Genomic DNA, 19491 nt, shown 5'->3' with positions numbered 1-19491 from the left:
GCAGCTGTACCATGTTTCTTTCAGTTTATGAAGCGTTTCCATTTCTCTACATCCTCACCAACACTTCTCATTGTCTGCCTTTTTGAGCATAGCCATCCTAGTGCACTTCATTGTGGTTTTGATTTGCAGTTCCTTTTTTTTTTAAATTTTTTGTTAAGGTTTATTTATTTTGAGGGGGGGGTGGGACGCACGAACAGGAGCAGAGGAAGGGCAGAGAGAGAGGGAGACACAGAATCCGAAGCAGGCTCCAGGCTCTGAGCTGTCAGCACAGAGCCCGACACGGGGCTGAATCTCATGAACCGCAAGATCATGACCTGAGCCAAAGTTAGACATTTAACCAGCTGAGCCACCCAGGCGCCCTGATTTGCATTTCCTTGAGGACTAATGGTATTGAGCATCCTCCCATATGCTTAGTGGCCATTTGTATATCATCTTTGGAGATGTGTCTACTCAGATCCTTTGCCCAGTTTCAAGTGGGGTTATTTGTCATTTTTATTAGTGAGTTATAAGAATTCTATTTTTTTATGTTCATTTATTTTTGAGAGCGAGAGAAACAGAGCATGAGTGGGGGAGGGGCAGAGAGAGAGAGGGAGACACAGAATCCGAAGCAGGCTCCAGGCTCTGAGCTGTCAGCACAGAGCCCAATGCGGGGCTTGAACTCAGAGACTGTGAGATCATGATCTGAGCTGAAGTCGGCTGCTTAACCGACTGAACTACCCAGGCACTCCAAGAGTCCTGTCTATTCTTTTTTTCTTTTTTTTTTTTTTTTTAACGTTTATTTATTATTGAGAGATGGAGAGAGACAGAGCATGAGCAGGGGAGGGGCAGAAAGAGGAGGAGACAGAATCTGAAGCAGACTCCAGGCTCTGAGCTGTCAGCATAGAGCCCGACGCAAGGCTTGAACTCACAAACCACGAGATCATGACCTGAGTCAAAGTCGGACGCTCAACCACCTGAGCCACCCAGGTGCCCCAGGAGTCCTGTCTATTCTTTTTTTTTTTTTTTTTTTTAATTTTTTTTTTTCAACGTTTTTTATTTATTTTTGGGACAGAGAGAGACAGAGCATGAACGGGGGAGGGGCAGAGAGAGAGGGAGACACAGAATCGGAAACAGGCTCCAGGCTCCGAGCCATCAGCCCAGAGCCCGACGCGGGGCTCGAACTCACGGACCGCGAGATCGTGACCTGGCTGAAGTCGGACGCTCAACCGACTGCGCCACCCAGGCGCCCCTAGTCCTGTCTATTCTTAATGATAATTCTTTCTGGGGCACCTGGGTGGCTCAGCCGGTTAAGTGTCTGACTTTGGCTCAGGTCATGACCTCACAATCTGTGGGTTCAAGTCCCACGTCGGGCTCTGTGCTGACAGCTCAGAGCCTGGAGCCTGCTTCAGATTCATTCTCTCTCTCTCTCTCTCTCTCTCTCTCTCTCTCTCTCTCAAAAATAAATAAAGATTAACAAAAATTTTGTTTAAGTGATAATTCTTTTCTGTGTGTTAGGGTTTTTACTAGTCACTTCACCCAAAATGTTGGGAACTTTCCCTATATGATTGCTTAGGCTCACAGGATGAGCCAAGCAGTGTGGCGCATTAGGAAGTATCAAAGGCAAGGATGTATGGTGTGCCGCTCTCCAGTGCATTTCGTCGTTGCTTGAATGGGGCTGCAGGAGGCATGCTTACACACTCAAAATGAAGATGGTAAAACTGGGTGGCAGGATCACGATCTTGATGGTTTGGAATGACCAACTGAAACTTAAGAGCTGGTGGTCGCTCAGTGGCCAAGTGTTTCATGAGAAAGACCATAGGGTTTTGGATGACCAAGGAGCGTGGCTTGTGCCCACTTCCTAGAGAAATGTATAGGAAAGAGAGCTCTGGGTATTTCAGCATGGCCCTGGAAACGTGAATGCATGAAGAACGTCCCAGTTTTGTGATCTGTGTAATTCCCCATTGGGAGAGGTACCTTTGTGTTTTTGTTTTTGTTTGAAATAAACTCTACCCCCCACCGTAGATCTTGAATCGACCCTTAGCTCAGCAGTCAGCAGTTGCATGCTTTACTGACTGAGCCAGCCAGGTACCCCAGCACTAAAGAGTTTTTTAATGAAGTCTGAATTTCTGAAAGATGAAGTGGTTAGATTGGCGTCATTTCAGCTATGGCATCGTCTCATTTATTTTATTATTTATTATTGTTCATTTATTTTATTTTTTTTAGTTTTTTAAATTATTAAAAATTTTTTTAAATGTTTATTTTTGAGAGAGAGAAAGACCAAGCATGAGTCGGGAAGGGGCAGAGAGAGAGAGAGAGAGAGAGAGAGACAGACAGACAGACAGACAGAGGGAGGGAGACACAGAATCCAAAGCAGGCTCCAAGCTCTGAGCTGTCAGCACAGAGCCCGATGTGGAGCTCAAACCCATGAACTGTGAGATCATGACCTGAGCCTAAGTCGGAAACTCAACCAACTGAGCCACCCAGGTGCCCGTAGCATCATCTCATTTATTTGCCCTTTTGTTCATGTCATATTCTGGTTAGGAGACCAAGTGTACAGCTATCAGGAGGTTCAGATTTAAAGCAGTAATGTAGCTTTTTTTCCCCCTTAAATATTTTTTTCCTGATATTTTTGGTGGTGTCAGGGCACTTTCACACCCTGTGATGGATGGCCATGTTCACTGAGGCTCTTCCTCCTGAGCCTTTGCTCAATGCCTGCACCGTCTCACATTCATGGTCAGGGCTCAGAAAATATATAACGGGTTGAGGCGCCTGGGTGGCTCAGTTGTTTGAGCGTCTGACTTCAGCTCAGGTCATGCATGACCTCACAGTTTGTGGGTTCGAGCCCCGTGTTGGGCTCTGTGCTGACAGCTCAGAACCTGGAGCCTACTTCTGATCTGAGTCTCCCGGTCTCTCTCTGCCCCTCCCCCACTCCTATTCTCTCTCTCTCTCTCTCTCTCTCTCTCTCTCTTAAAAATAAATATTAAAAAAAAATTTTTTTTTTTTAACATGTCGGTGTACATGTTAAGCATTATGTGCTGGTTGTATGTGTGTTATAGGGAGGTTGCCCGTCCAGCAGCCTCTTCCAGTTTTACTCAGGACACCCCTCCTCCCCCCCTCGCTCACATAGGAAGTGTGTGTGTCAGAGAAGCTGACCCTCCACCCAGCTCAGGAATGATTCTCATGGATGAGCCAGTGGACATGTGACCCAATTCCTTGCTCCTGTAAGAAAGATCCAGAAGGAACACAGTTTTTGCCCTGGGTGATTCTGTGTATGGATAAGCTGCTGAATTCCTGCTGTATCTCTACTCACAGCCTAGGATGAGCTGACACACAAAGGAGGGCAGAGCCGTGAGAAGCAAGAATGCCCGTGACACCTGTCTTGGCTCTGCACTTGCAGTCCCTGAAGTCAGAACAGGTCCTTCCTGTTCTTAAACCTTTTGTTACTTGTGGCTGGAGATACCACAACCGAACTAAAAACAGTACTTTACAAAGCATGTTAGTTTAATTGCCAATGTGTTACAAATAATATTGTATGCCTTATTAAGGGCACCTCGGTGGCTCAGTTAAGTGTTCAACTCTTGATTTTGGCTTAGGTCATGATCTCACGGTTCGAAGGATTGAGCCCCACATAGGGCTCTGTGCTGACAGTGAGGAGCCTGCCTGGGATTCTCTTTCTCCCTATGCCCCTCTTGTACCTGCGTGCGTGTGGGCACGTACCTTCTCTCTCTTTCTCAAAATATATAAATAAACATTAAAAAATATATAGTGTAAATTTCAGAAAAAATATCATAAGGTTGAAAAAAGCAAAATGAAAACAATATTGTAACGCATGAGACTATGAGACTTAAAGCCAATCTTCTTCATGTATTAGGGGTCCTACTACAATAGATAAGAAAAAGACTGATCGTCAGTAGAAAAATGGGCAAAGGTCATAAACAGTAAAATAAATATAAGTGACTTTTACATGTACTAAAATGTTCAGCCTCAGTCGCCATAACAAAAAGTCACCCACATAATACCTGGAGTTGGCAAGGCTGTGCGGAAATAAGCAGCTCGTTTTGTTTGTAAGTAAACGTTGGAAGCCAGATTTGGGAAGTACACTGTGTATTAGGCAGTATTTTCGTATAGATTTGCACGTGTGCAGACAAGTCCTTGTAGGTGAAGAAACAAAAGAGATGAATATATAGGAAGGGAAGAAAAACAAATGTTAAGAGACTCTTAACAATAGAGGACAGACAGCGTTGATGGAGGGAGGCAAGAGGTTGGTACTAAGGAGGGCCCTTGTGATGAGCAGTGGGTGTTACGTGTGGGTGGCGAATCACTAAATTCTACTCCTGAACCGATATTGCACTGTATGTTAACTGGCTAGAATGTAAATAAAAAATGGGGGGGGGAGGGGAGATGTCCTCGTAGGGATGTTCATTGCAGTGCTATTTGTAGGTATGAAAGGTCAGAACAAACCCCATTCCTGTCACTAGGCCATGGGTTGGGTCTTTGCACGTTTACGAAGAATGAGGACTGCTTTGTGGACAGGTAAGGAGTGATTTCCAATACACTGAGGTATAGGACCTTGTGTGTAGTTTGCTACCTTTTCCTGAAGAGAAGACAACCGAAAGACTGGGGTACAGACGCTTAATACTATGTACCTACTTGAACTGTTTGAACTTTTTTCCTTTTACATGCATTACCTGCACAAAATTGATGAGTTTTCTGTAAATTGTAAGTTTTGTATATGTATGTAAATTGTTATTTTTTAATTTTTAAAAAACGTTTATTCATTTTTTGAGAGAGAGAGAGAGCGCGCAAGCAGGGGAGGGGCAGGGAGAGAGGGAGACACTGAATCCGAAACAGGCTCCAGGCTTTGAGCTGTCAGCCCAGAGCCTGTTGCAGGGTTCGAACCCACAGACCGCGGAATCATGACCCGAGCCGAAGTCGGACGCTTAATTGAGCCATCCGGGCGCCCCTATTTTTATTTTCTTAAGCAGGTGTCACACCCAGCATAGAGCCCAGTGCGGGGCCTGAACTCATGACCCTTAGACCAAGACCTGTGCTGAGATCAAGAGTCAGGCGCCTTAACTGACTTAGCCACCCGGGCACACCTTAGTTATATTTTGTAATAGCACATTGGTTAATTTTATTCTTGATACACGGATAATTTCTTTTGCCCCTTCTGTTCCGGGAGGCATCTCGGTAATTAACCTGTCACTTGTACTGAAAGACAGTGTTTATGTAGCTTTTGGCTGACATTACTCTGTAAAGGAAACACCCCCGGTTGCAGAGGACGCATTTGGAACCAGTGGAGCTCATCTTTGCCCAGAAGACTGATGCCTGTGTATCTACCTGTCCTCTTTTTCCTGGTCATCTGTGTAGCGTAGTTGGGAAGAATCTTGATATTGTGGTAGTTTCCAGTTTTGATTTGAGAACCTCTCTGAGGTTCTGAGGTTCTGATGAAATCCTGCTGTTGGTCCCATGTAGGAGGTTTGATTAGGGAAGGTCCAGCCTCGTGACAGCCACATTTTGGAAGAACACCCTCACCCTCCAGGGTCTGCCGTTCACTGTGTTTGCCCCTGATTGTGGGACATTTCCTTGCATCTCCTCTGCATTTATATGCGAGCTCGCACTCATTTCGTGCTGGAGGAGATTACGGCAGTGTCTGGAGGTGTTGAGCCAAAGATTCTGTGACACGGGCCTGCCTTTTGTGGTTTTTACATAAATGGCTATGCCTGATGAAGACCAAGGCTGTGCCGAGGACATTCCATTCAAGGATGAAGTTATGCTCGCTCATGATGAGGCAGCAGCAGCAGCAGCCTCGCGCACTGCAGCAGCCGAGTCCGCCCTGGCGACCCCTTGCCTTGAGAGGAAGATCTATATGTAAATAAAAACGTTTTCATAGGAATGACTATATAAAGGAGATTTTTTTCAGCGTCTTTATTTCTCTTTGGAGTCCTAATCAGAACTCCATTTTCTGCTTCCCTATTTATATATTTATTTCATTCGCATAGTATCAGGACGTTGGGAGTTTCGGGCCCAGGTGCTGTTGGGGAATTCATTCCCTTATTCGGAGCTACTGCCTTCCGGTGCGCCCCGTGGGTGAGCCCAGATACTGTTTCCTGTTTTGCGGGTGATCGCCTATTGTTAGTAGCGGGCTCCAAATGGAGCACTGGGTTTTCATATGCCTGCACTTTGTCCCTCAGAGAGAGACGGTGTTGTTTTGGTTACCTTCTGTTTTGTCTTTGTGCCAAAAATGGGGCCCAATGGTGTCTAACATTTTAAAATGTGACTCTGAGGTCATTTTTGGAACCTAAAAGCTATTTCCTCACCAAATCATTCTTTGGATCTTGTTTTCAATCATTGCTCTGGGGGCTTTTTTCCTTCACTGTTTTGTTTTAATCATGGCATTTTTATGTTGTCTAAATCAGTATTTTATCACAACTTTTTCCCAAAGGGAGAGAGTTGATGTTTAACATCAGGAATTGAAGCACCCAGGCCTCTCTCTTGATACTTGGATTTGTTTTGTATGCAGAGTAAAAAGGCCATGTCTGGGGGCGCCTTGGTGGCTCACTCGGTTAAGCATCCGACTTCGGCTCAGGTCGTGATCTCCCAGTTCATGGGTTCGAGCCCCGCATACGGCTCTGTGCTGACAGCTCAGACCCTGGAGCCTGCTTCAGATTCTTTGACTCCCTCTCTCCATGTTCCTCCCCCGTTCACATTCTGTCTCTCTGTCTCTCAAAAAATAAATAAACGTTTAAAAAAAATTTAAAAAGTCCGTGTCTGAATAGGCCTCTTCATGTGATCTTGTGCATCAGAATTGTTCACTTCCCAAAAGTGAGTTCGTTGGTGAGACAGAGCCGGGACCACACAGACCTGGATTATGTTGTAGAAAGTAGTTACCAAGCTCTCCCAGCCTTAGTTTCTTCATTTGTAAAATGGGATGGTGGGGGCACCTGGGTGGCTCAGTCGGTTGAGCATCTGACTTCGGCTCAGGTCATGATCTCATGGTTCATGAGTTCGAGCCCCGCGTCGGGCTCTGTGCTGACAGGTCGGAGCCTGGAGCCTGCTTGGGATTCTGTGTCTCCCTCTCTGTCTGGCCCTCCCCCACTCGTGCTCCGTGTCTCTCTCTCTCTCTCAAAAGATTAAAAAAAAAAAAAAAAGGGATGGTAACTGTTTTCACAGTCATGAGGATTACAGAATAATAGACGTGAGGTGTTTCAGATGGTGCCTGAACGCCATAGGTCTCGAGTAGGTGGTGGAGTCATTCTTGTGGCTGCTTGAACTTGGTGACTGTGTAGGTCTGTTGGCCTGGGACGGCCCTGTTTGGTGCCAGCCGTTCCAGCATAATTATGAACAGCCCCTCCTTCCTCTCTCAGAGATGTCCCAGTTTGGCCAATGATTATATGGTCGCCCCAGGTAGAACCCTGAAGTATCTTTAAACCCTAGTTAAGTCTCGGAAGTAACCCGGAGGCTTTCTGTCATGTTCCCACCCCTCATCGGTCACTGACGGTCAGTCTTAGGCCTTGAGTACCAGTTACAAGTAGACGGAGCCAGGTGGGTACCGTGCTAATAGGTGCTCTGCTGTTTCTGGGGGAAGGAAGTGTCTGAGGAAGCAGGTGGCCAGTTTGAACATCTTCTGTGTTTCAGGAACCATTTGTAACCCTGGACCGCGGAAATCCATGGCTAAGCTGCTTTACATCCGCCTGGCGCTCTTTCTGCCAGAGATGGGCTGGGCTTCTCTGGGGGCCGCCTGGATAGCAGACGACATTCAGTGTGACAAGACGGTTGTGAATGGCATCATTGCCACTGTCGTTGTCAGGTGAGGCCTTCCGTCTTCTCTCTCAGCTTCTTGTCTCGGGTGAGATGGAAGTCAACAGAACTTTCTGGGTAACTGCGGATAGCCCAATGGCACAGGGGCTTCCTGAAATCGTTAGGAATTGGAGCTCTTTGAGTAGGTCATTGGGAGACGCTTGTTCATATATGGAAATAATTCATCTTTCGTTATGCATGTATTGATGTCATTTTCTTTCTCACTGGTTCTCATTTTTCTGCATTTCGTCCCTTGTGTTATGAGAAGGAAGAAAACCCAGATACCAAACCAAGGGCAAAAACTAAAGGCAAGAGGAGTAGAAACGCAGTGCCAGGAATTGTGACGGGGGCTGCTGCCTGGGAGTCAGGCTTTCACGTTTTCCAGGCTAATGGTCCTAGAACTGATCAAGTTAATTCCCGTCCTGTTACAGAGAAGGAAAGGGGGGCTTCCCGAGCCGCCCAGGCAGCGGTGGCAGAATCCCCTCACGGGGGCGCGTCTTCCGCTGGCACGCGTTTCCCTGAGCCACAGTGCCTGGCACGTTGTGCGCTGTCTGGACACACTCACACATATGAATGAAAGACCTCTTGGACTCTTCCACAGTGTGGCAAAGTTCTCCTGGTTTTGCCGGGAAGAACCCTGAGGCACGGAGGAGTCTGGGTCGTGCTGGTGGCCCGTGGAGAGCAGGTTCCAGCTGCTTCCACGCACAGGCTGCAACTCTACCTACTAGACGTCTTTTTTGTGGCCTTTACTTTTTTTTTTTTTTTTTTTTTTTGAGAGAGAGAGCGAGAGAGAGAGAGAGAGAGAGGGAGGGAAGGAGGGCACGCATGCATGCATGAGCTACAAGCCAGGGAGGGCCAGAAGGAGAGAGACTCTCAGGTAGGCTCCACGCCCAACACAGCGTTGGATGTCATGAACTGTGAGATCATTACCTGAGCTCAAATCAGGAGTCGGACACTCAACCGACTGAGCCACCCAGGTGCCCCTTTTGTGGTCTTTACTTTTAAGGCTATGATTTTTGTGAGGCCTGGGTCAGCCGTGGATGCATAAAGAACTTTCTAGAAAAAACAAGTCGCTCACCTCAGCGTGGTTCTGGGAAATCCACATCTTCCTCAGTAACTAGAGCCACGGCTGTACAGATGTAAAAACTGAACCCTGAGGAGGGAGCCCTGGCTCATGCATGTGGACGTGGGACCCACGGTCATCGCGCCTTCTCCTCTCTCTGTTTTGCAGCTGGATTATCATCGTCTCCACTGTGGTTACCATCATCGTCGTCTTTGACCCACTGGGGGGGAAGATGGCTCCATATTCCTCTGCTGGCCCCAACCACCTGGACAGTCATGAATCGAGCCAGCTACTTAGCGGCCTCAAGACAGCAGCTACCAGCGTGTGGGAGACCAGGATCAAGTTACTGTGCTGCTGCGTCGGGAAAGATGACCATACTCGAGTTGCTTTTTCGAGTACGGCAGAGCTTTTCTCAACCTACTTTTCAGTAAGCCGAAGGGGTCTGCTTTCGTCTCTTCTCCTGAGTAAATGTCTCCTCCGTGAAGATGAGCCCTCTGTGTTTTGAGCCGCGCCCCCGTTGACATAAAACAGCTCTTGCAGATGTGTGGTCTGTGCATGGCAGAGCAGGGGAGATGCTCACGGGACGTGGGCTCCGGAGCGTTAAGCCGGGGCCCTGCGCTTCGGACGCCGTGTCTCCGGTCAGTGTGTCCTGCGTTGCTGCTGGTTCTTTGCACCGTGAAGGGTGTTAGTTAGTTTTTAAGGAGGCGAATAATGGAACCTGTGTGTTTCGCGGGTAATTTGCCAGTCACCTGGATCCTCTGTCCTCCGGCCGGTGTGCTGCAGGTGCAGGCAGGTGTAAGCAGTGTCCTGCATCCGGGGTGGTGTCAGACCTCGTGTGCCACATTACGGCACGATGGGATGTGTCCTTGCAGCGCAGGAAGGTGTCCTCACTCTAGAGCAGTTTCTTCAGTGATTTAGAAAAACTTGGTTTTCTTTCACATCGAGTGCTTTCGTGTAACATCCTCTAGTAAACTATCGTGTTCAGTATTGAGACCAAGTAAGGGACAGGAGTTCTCTTGCCATCCTGAGTGACTGCTGGTCCCTTTCCTGCGGCGTCCGAGTCAGCAGTGTCCAGGGCTGGCCCCGTAGGCTGACACCAGGCGGGTAGCAGCAGCCTCTGTGTAGACAGTGGACAAGGGTCTCCCTAAACTAATCCCCAGGAGTGCTTCTGCCTAGTCTTAAGATATTTGGAAGAAGCGGGGGTGCCTGGGTGGCTCAGTCGGTTGAGCATCCGACTTTGGCTCAGGTCATGATCCGTGAGTTTGAGCCCTGCGTGGGGCTCTACTGTCAGTGCAGAGCCTGGTTCGGATCCTCTGTCTCCCTCTCTCTCCCTTTCTCCCATGCGTGCATGCACTTACTCTCTCAATCTCTCTTGAAGATAGACATTAAATTTTTTTTTTTTTTAAAGTTTGGAAGAAGGAAGAAGAGCATCTGAGTGTTCTCAGCAGGTGTCTTCACCTGCATCACAGGTAGAGCTGATGACTCGGGCTGAGTGGCCAGTACCTGCTCCTTCTGGACTGGAAGTGCCTGGAGGCAGCTGAGCATTCCTGCCTGCTCCATACCCCACCCGGAGAAAGGAGGGGAAAGTCAGGGGCAGGCGGCTTGCTCTGTTGCTGTCCTGGAGTGGGCTTCTCCCGGAGGCTTGCAGTAGCTGGTGTATTTAAGTTCCGTGTTGAATCTCTGCCCCAGGGACTCTTGCCACAAAACCACAGCATCTTGAGCAAGCATCTAAGTCTGGGCTAAAACCGGCTGTTACTAGCAAAGATGGTGAATTTACTTATCCATTTGCTCCCCAGCTTTACAAAAGAAGTGAAGTCCATTAAGTGGTTCAGTTACTTAAAGTGAAAGTTGAAATAAGAGCTCGGCCACATTTTTTTGTTCTCCAGTGGATTTGTCTGAGGGCAGGATAGGAAAAAACATTAAGCTCACATGCAGAAGTCTTGAAAGGAAAATACTTTTTAAGATACCCCTTTACACATAACTGTGTGTGCATGTGAACTGTATAAAACTGGGTTTTGAGGAACTCGGGCAGTCCCTGCTAAGTTTTATGACAAGCCGCCGTTTTCACCCAGGACACAGATCTGGTCCCCAGCGACATTGCGGCGGGCCTCACCCTTCTCCATCAGCAACAGGACAACATCAGGAACAGCCAGGAGCCTGATGAGGTCATCAGCCATTCCCCAGGCCCCCCCCCAGGTAAGCCCGTTCTGTTGGGTTGTAGAGTTTTGACATTTATACCTATTTATGTATCTTCAAAAAACAAAGAACAGAAAAACCTGGCCAGCACCAATTTCAGGAGCAGCTGGCTTGGAACGTGAGTTGTGGCTTCTGCTGTTGTGGTTTTTCGCCCGTCAGGTAAGGCGTTTGCTCACCCGGAGTTCAGGGAGCGGAGCCCGTTCCTGGCTGCTTCACATCCATGTATCTTGAAAGCATTCTCTCTTAGGAACTTGGCTGTTGCAGTCTGAGTGGCAGAAACTCAGGGACCGGGCTTGGATCTCCCTGGGTGTGTTTGTGCTCTGCACCTGGGGAGCGGAAACGGGTCAGCTTTGCTTGATGAGTTTTCCTGCCACGGGTGTTTATGCTTCTGAAAGAGAAGGTGGCACGTAGGAGTATACGTTTCTCTGCACCCCATCCCGCCATCCAGGTCTTCGCGGCTCACTTGTTGCAGGAAGGGGAGACTCCGGAGTTTGGGTTCAGGTTTATGACCTTGGTGAGTTGGTCTTGTCCGTAAGGGGCTCCCTGATACAAAAAGCTTTTTTTCCTTCTCTTACAGGAAGCTGATTTAGATGCAGAGTTAGAAAATTGCCATCATTACATGCAGTTTGCAGCAGCCGCCTACGGGTGGCCCCTGTACATTTATCGGAACCCCTTCACAGGGCTGTGCAAGATCGGTGGGGACTGGTAGGTGGATGCGTTTGAGGCCTCCGTCTTCCTTCTGGTTGTCACTTGCTACGCAGTGTGTCCTTTATTTCCTAAAAATGATCCGGTTTCCCCTTTCAAAACACTTTGTTTTGAGATATTTCAAAACTGCAAGATCAGTACTGAGAACTCCCATATATCCTTTATATGGGGCCACCAGTTGTGACTCAGTTTGGTCACATGTACTGTGTTACTATAAATACATAGCTTCTTCCTGAACCACTGGAAGTGTGATGCAATCAGCATGCCCCTTCTCTGCGGTTACTTCAGCCTGTATTTCTGTTCCCTCCCTCCCTCCCTCCCTCCCTCCCTCCCCTTTCTTTATTTTTAATTTGAGAGAGCCAAAGTACAAGTGGGGTGAGGGGCAGAGAGAGAGAGAAAATTACCATTAAGCAATAACTCATTTATATTCTGTATTCACAGTTTTCCAGTTGCCACGATAGTATCCTTTGTAACAGTTTTTCCTCCAGGTCAAGATTACGCATTGCACTTAGTTGACGTGCATCCCTAGTTTTTTTCTATTTTGGAACTATTCCTCAGTCATTTTTCGTCTTTCATGATCTTGACATTTTGGAAAGGACAGTGTAGGTATTTTGTAGAATGGCCCTCAACTTGCATTTGTCAGATGGTTTCTTCCTGATGAGAGTCCAGATGCACATTTTTGGCAGGAATGTCCCATGAGGGGTATTGCGCCCTTCTTAGAATTACATCATATCAGCAAACGCAAGAGGTCAGTTTGTCCCGTTACTAGAGTTTTAGAGTCTCTCCCATTCTTTTTTTTTAATGCTTTATTTATTTTTGAGAGAGACAGAGACAGAATGCGAGTGGGTTAGGGGCAGAGCAAGAGGGAGACGCAGAATCCGAAGCAGGCTCCAGGCTCTGAGCTGTCAGCGCAGAGCCCGACGCGGGGCTCGAACTCACGGACCGTGAGATCATGTCCTGAGCTGAAGTCAGATGCTCAACCAACTGAGCCACCCAGGCGCTCCTTTTTTTAAATTTTTTTAATGTTTATTTATTTTTGAGACAGAGCATGAGTGGGGGAGGGAGAGAGAGAGAGGGAGACACAGAATGTGAAACAGGCTCCAGGCTCTGAGCTATCAGCACAGAGCCCGACGTGGGGCTCGAGCTCACAAGCTGTGAGATCATGACCTGAGCCGAAGTCGGATGCTTAACTGACTGAGCCACCCAGGTGCCCCAAGTATCTCCCATTCTTAATATTGATTTTTTTGTATATGTAAAACATTGACACAACTCCAGAGATGAAAGCTGTAGTAAGAAGTATGCACAGGAATGTAATGGTCTTTTAAAAGCCATTATATGTTCGCCAGAGTAAGGCCTGAAAATTGTAAACTTGGGTCCTCGTGATTTGGGGAAGACAGAACAGTGGGGATCGATGTTCCTTGGTAAGTGGCTCAGGTTGGCAGAGTACCAACCTTGCCTGTGTTTTTAGTTGTAGAACCAGGACAGCAGAATATGACTTGGTTGGAGGCGATCAGCTCAGCTGCCATTTTGGCTCCATCCTGCAGACGACAGGGCTACAGTACAGGGACTTCATTCACATAAGCTTTCATGACAAGGTAGGTGTAACGGCGCTTCTGAACTTCTTTGGGGTCCTGGAGTCCCTTGAGATTCTGACAGAAGTTACAGATTTTTTTTTTTTTATGTTTATTTACTTTTGAGAAGAGAGAGAGAGACAGAGTGGGAACGGGGGAGGGGCAGAGAGAGAGGGAGACACAGAGTCCAAAGCAGGCTGTCCAGGCTCCGAGCTCTCAGCACAGAACCCGACGCGGGGCTGGAACCCACAAACCGCGAGATCATGACCTGAGCGGAAGTGGGATGCTTAACCGACCGAGCCCCTCAGGCGCCCCTACAGATTATTTTCCCCAGAAAAATGTACTTGGGGAGACACACACACACACACACAAACACACACACACTTTGCATACTGTTTCGGCTTAACGTAGATGGATCCAGAAGTCTTCATAGAGATACTGTACTGTGTTTATGGTTTGGCTTTGTTTTAAGTTTATTTATTTATTTTGGGAGACAGTTTGCTAGTAAGCAGGGCGGGGACAGAGAGAGAGGAAGAGTCCCAAGCAGGGGCTTAAACTCCCGAACTGTGAGATCATGACCTGAGCTGAAACTAAGAGTCAGTCACTTAACCGACTGAGCCCCCCCGGATGCCCCTGCACCGTGTCTGCACGTAGCCCGCCTCCTGTTGAAGGACAGGGAGCTGCACTTGGCAGTCGTGGCTGCGGAACCGTTAGCAACGGGGGCCGGCCTAACTCTGTATCCGCAGCCACACGTTCTTACCCTCGGGACCTCCTGCCTCTTTCCCTCACCTTCAGGTCTACGAGCTTCCCTTTTTAGTGGCTCTGGACCACAGGAAGGAGTCCGTCGTGGTGGCAGTGAGAGGAACCATGTCTCTCCAGGTAGGGAGCCCAGGGACGAGGGGTGGGGCGAACGGCCAGCCGCGGGCGCCAGGAGCTGAGGATCAAGGCGGCATCAGGCAGGGCAGCAGGCGTTGGGGGGAACACTGGGACAGGAGCTGCTGAAGCAGACCCCGGTTGTGAGACACTCCCTTTGGAAAAACCCAGGAAGTCGTTTTCCTTTTCACTGAGAAGCATCAGAAACAGACTGGTGGGGTTGGGGAGATGGGGGGCTTCCCTTCAAGAAGTTGCTACAGAGGCGCCTGCCAAGTCCCCTCCTGGTGCTCACATGCGGACGCCTCGAGGACTGCCACTTATCTGTCCCCAGCCCGAGACCTCTCCCGTCCTGCCCTGGGGAGATGCTGGGTGGCTTTTTTCTCCCTGTTTCCGTGACGTGCTTTTCGGTCTGTTCTTAGCCGTTCCTCAATCTCATTTCCTGATTCCCACTTTGCTGCCGCCCCAGCAAGTGTAGAGAGACCTTGACCCTCTACAGGGAGGGGGTGCACCTGGGGGTGCTGGCCGGACACCACAGGCACCTCGCCTCCTCCAGACCCGCTGTCTGGGCCCCGATTTCTGGTAATTCTGCAGCAGCCCCCAGCTGTCCCCTATAGAAAGGGTGAAGCCGTCCTCGGTGTCTGTCCTGCCTTCCTGCCCGGCTCTCTCTGGCCATCTCTCTGTGCACAGTGCCGTAGCCCTGATTGTGCCCCCGTCCCCTTTTCCAGGCCAGGGAAGCAGTTTTCTACCCGGGTCCCTGTCCCTGGTCTTTCATTTTCCCAGTCAGTCCTCATACCGTCCACAGAGACTCTTTCCAGAATGTGGGTCCGATCTTCCCACTCCTCAGGACCTCCCTCACCGCACCCCCTTCCCCGTTGCTTTTTAACACAGAATTCATGTCTCTTATCATGGCTCTATCGGAGCTTTGTGACCTGAGCCCCCCTGCCTTGCCACTTCCCACCAGGCACTCCACATGTTCCGGAGTCCCATCCCTGGTGGGTTAGCCAAGCTGGGGCCTGCTGCCCCTTCACCTGGGGTTGCCCACCTCTCTGTTTCCTGAAAGTAAGTTTTTCCTTTAGTCTCTGGCGTCACCTCCTCCAGGAAGCACCCCCACCCCAATGCATTTCTTACCCTCCCTTAGGTTTCTGTGAGCCGTTGATAGCCCCTTGAGGATAGGAACCATGCTTTGTTCAAAACCCAGGTACAGGGCTCTGCTCTGTGGTACTTAGAAGAGGGGTGTACAGAGTACTTAGGCAGAAGGCGTGTCTTAGACGCGTCCCCCAGCCCCCTCCCTGCCACGGGTCCCTCAGGCTTCCTGGCCACCTGGGTTTCCCTCCTGAGTTTGGGTGTGAGGTTCAGTCCTCAGTCTGACCCAGGAGACTGTCCTTCAGAGGGACCCGCCGCGCAGTGTCTGCTCTCAGCTCATCCCGGCGGCCTCTTCCAATGCGCTCTTTGCAGGACATCCTCACGGACCTGTCGGCGGAGAGCGAGGACCTGAACTTGGACTGTGGGGTGCAAGACTGTTCGGCGCACAAGGTACGAGCCCTGGGTTTTGTGTTCGGGAATGTTCCGTCCAAGAGAAGCTCAGAGGGGCCAGGGTTTTTCCAAGTCTGACTGTCCCGTGAATGCTAACCTGCTAACCGTACAGCAGATAGCCAGTGCCGAGCGAGTGCTCTCTTCCCTTTTAGCACAGATTCCCACGACAGTCCCACCAGGTTGCTTTTTGTTTCTTTAAGAGGAAGGAGCAGGTTCTGAGCCATCGAGGGACTTACCAGAGGCCACACAGTTGTTAGGATAAGTGTCACTCGGCATTTGACCCCCCAGTCGAATGCTCTTCCCTTGATGAAAGTCACACATTGTCGTGGGGAAGTCGAGGTCCAAGGAGCGTCCAGCACACATGAGTCTCCCGCCCAGGAGCCCCGAGGGGCCCCGCGGCCCTGTCCTGTCACCCGAGGGTTTCCTGTGCAGAGGACACAACACACGAGTTCTCGCCTTGTTGGTTCTGTGCCGGTGGCGTGGGGCTGCGGGCTCCTCCTCCAGGAACACAAAGGGCCTAGAGCAGAGGTGGTTTTTTTAAACGGTTTCGATGACATGACATAATGTGACGTGTCACATTAACCACTTGTAAGCGTACGGGTTGCTGGCGGTAGATAGATTCCAAATGCCCGTCCCCGTGACCACCGTCTGTGCCCAGACTTTCTCATCGTCCCGAACAAACTGTCCCTTCAGCAGTCCCCTCTCGGCAGCTGCTGAGAGACGTTCTGCTGTGTGCACAGACCACTTTGGCTTGTCCGTTTGTCCACTGGAGGGCCCGCCGGCCACTGCTGCAGCCCTTCCTTTGCGCTCTGTGGGGACTCCACCCGGGAGCGGGGCCGCCGCGTCTCGGGGTGTTAGCTGGGTTTCAGTCGGGGAGGAGCCGCCGAACCGTCTTCACTTGCAGCGTGTGAGGGCTCCCGTTCTCCACGTTCTCGTTCACACGTATCTTCCGTGGCTTCGATGACAGCCATCCCGGGGTGCGAAGCGGTGTCTCGCTGCGGTCTGGGCTCACGTTTCCCTGATGACTGATGCGGTCGCGAGCAGGCTGTTTTAACGTTTGGGGGAATGTCCGGTCCCACAGATCATGGCGGCTGCTTCCGGGGCCAGGGCTGTCGGGGTGGAGGGCGGTGGGCCTGTGCTGTTTTTATGCACTTGGGGGTTTTTCAACCAAAACCCGTATCCCTTCTCTAGTAATCGTTTTTTAAGCAAAATGCTTAGTTTTTATATAAACGTGTCAGAGCCGGAGTGGAGCTGATTGAGCCAGTGTCCCGCCTGGATAGTTCGCAGTGCGGGGCCAGACTGGAGGCTTCGTTCTGCCCCCCGTTAGAAGCTTGACAGTCCTCAGAAGTGAATGTTCCCCCGCAACCCCTAGCTGTCTCTTTGTGCGTCGAGTCACACAGGAATCCAGTTTAACTGTCGGACACGTGAGAATGTTCGACTTTCTTACCGAGACACAGCCACTAGCCAACCACAGGATGCGGTTCCGTGGGCTGGGTAGTGGCTCTGGTCTTAGAATCTAGCCGCAGGCTTTGTGCGACCACAAGATGCGCTCTGAGCCTGGTCCCCGTCCCTCCAGAAGCAGCTCCTCCCTCGGGCCAGGAAGGTGGCTGCTGGAGCTCCAGGCCTAAGGGCCTGTACTGCTGCTCTCCGCCTCTGGCTTCACTCCTACACGTTTTGGCCCCGATACTGGCCGGAGTCGTTGGAGTTCACGACCGTGCAAGCGAGCACAGTCTTGGCCTGCGTGTGTGACACGGGCCAGGGACTCGGCCAGCTGCAGTGGTGTCCAGGTCACTTTTGGCTCTGTCTGTCCGGAACCGGGCCTCTCTCGTGTGAGGCCAGGTCCCGCCGCCTCCCACAGAATTCAGTCGTTACCCACTCAGGGATTTGCAGTAGCTCGGGAGGCTCTCCCGCGTCTCGCATCTGAACACAGGATTTCTCCCCTTCGGTCTTGTTAGGAGAGCAGCCGCACGAGGACAGGGGCCACGCCGGCCTTGTCTCGTCCTCCATTGAAACTGCTTCATTTTTCAAGAAGCCTGTTTCTTAGGACAGCTGTATTTGTTAGGAGGTTTTACATTTCATTTCTTCTCTGAAATGGAACTAAAATCTGACCTCCCTAGAACTCATTTCCGATGGTCTTAGTTTTGCCTTTGCCAAAACTGAATGCTTGACGAATATCACTTACTCGGAACTTTATGTTTTAATGTTTTATGTTCTAATGTTAGAAGATCAGCCACTTAAAATCTAAACCTGACAATCCGTCAGGACTTGGCTGAAGTAAACCGTGGTATGTGTATACAGCAAAATATCGTATAGCTTCAGAATAAGCCATAGAAAGACCCCTTGCCATGCACGTGTGTTCCCGATGTTACCCATTCACTGGTTCATGAAAACAGCCATGGAGCCCCCTCTCCAGGCCGAACTCTGCATCAGGAACCAGGAACACAAGGGCGAGTGGTAGCTGTGGCCGCTGATCCCCAGGTGCCGGTCTCCGCCTTGGGGAGACCGTCACAAATGAGTGTGCACGGTGTAAGCCTGTCACTTGTCATAACGGAACTCATTTCGTCTGATGGTCAAAAGTCACCTTCTCTCGTCTGCATTTTTAGGGGATTTCTCAAGCCGCCAGATATGTGTACCAGCGCCTCATCAACGATGGGATCTTGAGCCAAGCGTTCAGCATTGCTCCCGTGAGGTTTTCATTTTTCTTTTCCTTCCCGTCGTTGTCATCTGCCGTCTGCTTCGTTTTAACCACGACACGTTCTGCTTTTGTCCCGCAGGAATACAGGCTAGTGGTCGTGGGACACAGCCTGGGGGCCGGCGCCGCGGCCCTGCTGGCCATCATGCTCAGGAGCTCGTACCCTCAACTCCGGTGCTACGCCTTCTCCCCGCCCCGGGGGTTGCTGAGGTACTTGTTTCTGGCAGGCGTGTGACGGGGTGCCGCGTGCTCCAGACCGGTCTCGGAGCTGTGATCTCGTGATCTCTCGTGCTCAGCCCGTTTGCTTCAAGCACTGCACAGTTGCAGGGACACCGAACAGCCTTTCACAGGCCTGCGTGAGCACAGCTCTGCTCTCCAAAAGGGCACAGAGCGGAGACTCTCTACACGGAGGGACGGCTCACATCAGATGTCCCACAGAATACGTTGTGAAATGGTCACAAGAAGTCTAGGCAACCTCTGTCTCCTTACACGACAGAATTTCTTTCCTTGGGATAAGAACTTTTAAGATTCATTTAGCAACTTTCAGTGTTTGTTTATTTTTGAGAGAGAGAGAGACAGAGAGACAGAGAGACAGAGCGCAAGTGGGGGAAGAGCAGAGAGAGAGGGAGACACAGAATCCGAAGCAGGCTCCGGGCTCCGAGCTGTCAGCGCAGAGCCCGACGCGGGGCTCAAACCTACAAGCCATGAGATCATGACCTGAGCTGAAGTCGGACGCTCACCCGACTGAGCCCCCCCAGGCGCCCCTCTCTTAGGAGCTTTCAGATGTGCCATCTGGTGTTAGTAACTCATCACCATGCTGTACTTCCATCCCCATCGGTCCCCGTCACTTATTTATAATTCGGGCTTTGCGCCCTTGGGCTCCGTTCACCCAGTCCACCTGCCCTGCAGCCCTCGCCTCTGGCAGCCACCAGCCTGTATTCTCCGTGTCTGTGAGCTTGGCTTTGGGGGATTTTTTTTTTTTTAGATTCCACATATAAGTGAGATCATACAGTATTTATAAAAGTAAATAAGTCTACCTGACTGATTTCAGTTAGCATAATGCCCTCAGTGTCCATCCG

At 50.1% G+C, this 19491-nt stretch overlaps 1 protein-coding gene across 1 annotated transcript in view; it reads left to right on the top strand.

The window, feature by feature from the left end:
* DAGLB (diacylglycerol lipase beta) overlaps nt 1–19491 on the top strand; it is a 38891-nt gene that overhangs the window by 2759 nt on the left and 16641 nt on the right. The window contains exons 3-11 of the mRNA XM_049638930.1: nt 7618–7789; nt 9011–9269; nt 10915–11035; nt 11614–11743; nt 13212–13338; nt 14110–14193; nt 15643–15720; nt 18324–18404; nt 18495–18622. Of these exons, the coding sequence (XP_049494887.1) occupies nt 7618–7789; nt 9011–9269; nt 10915–11035; nt 11614–11743; nt 13212–13338; nt 14110–14193; nt 15643–15720; nt 18324–18404; nt 18495–18622 (1180 nt within the window). The remainder of the gene's footprint in view (nt 1–7617; nt 7790–9010; nt 9270–10914; nt 11036–11613; nt 11744–13211; nt 13339–14109; nt 14194–15642; nt 15721–18323; nt 18405–18494; nt 18623–19491) is intronic.

Source organism: Panthera uncia, chromosome E3 (assembly GCF_023721935.1).
Source record: "Panthera uncia isolate 11264 chromosome E3, Puncia_PCG_1.0, whole genome shotgun sequence".
NCBI classification, from domain to species: domain Eukaryota; kingdom Metazoa; phylum Chordata; class Mammalia; order Carnivora; family Felidae; genus Panthera; species Panthera uncia.
Note: the sequence above shows the minus strand (reverse complement) of the source record. Positions and strands in the feature narration are given on the sequence as shown.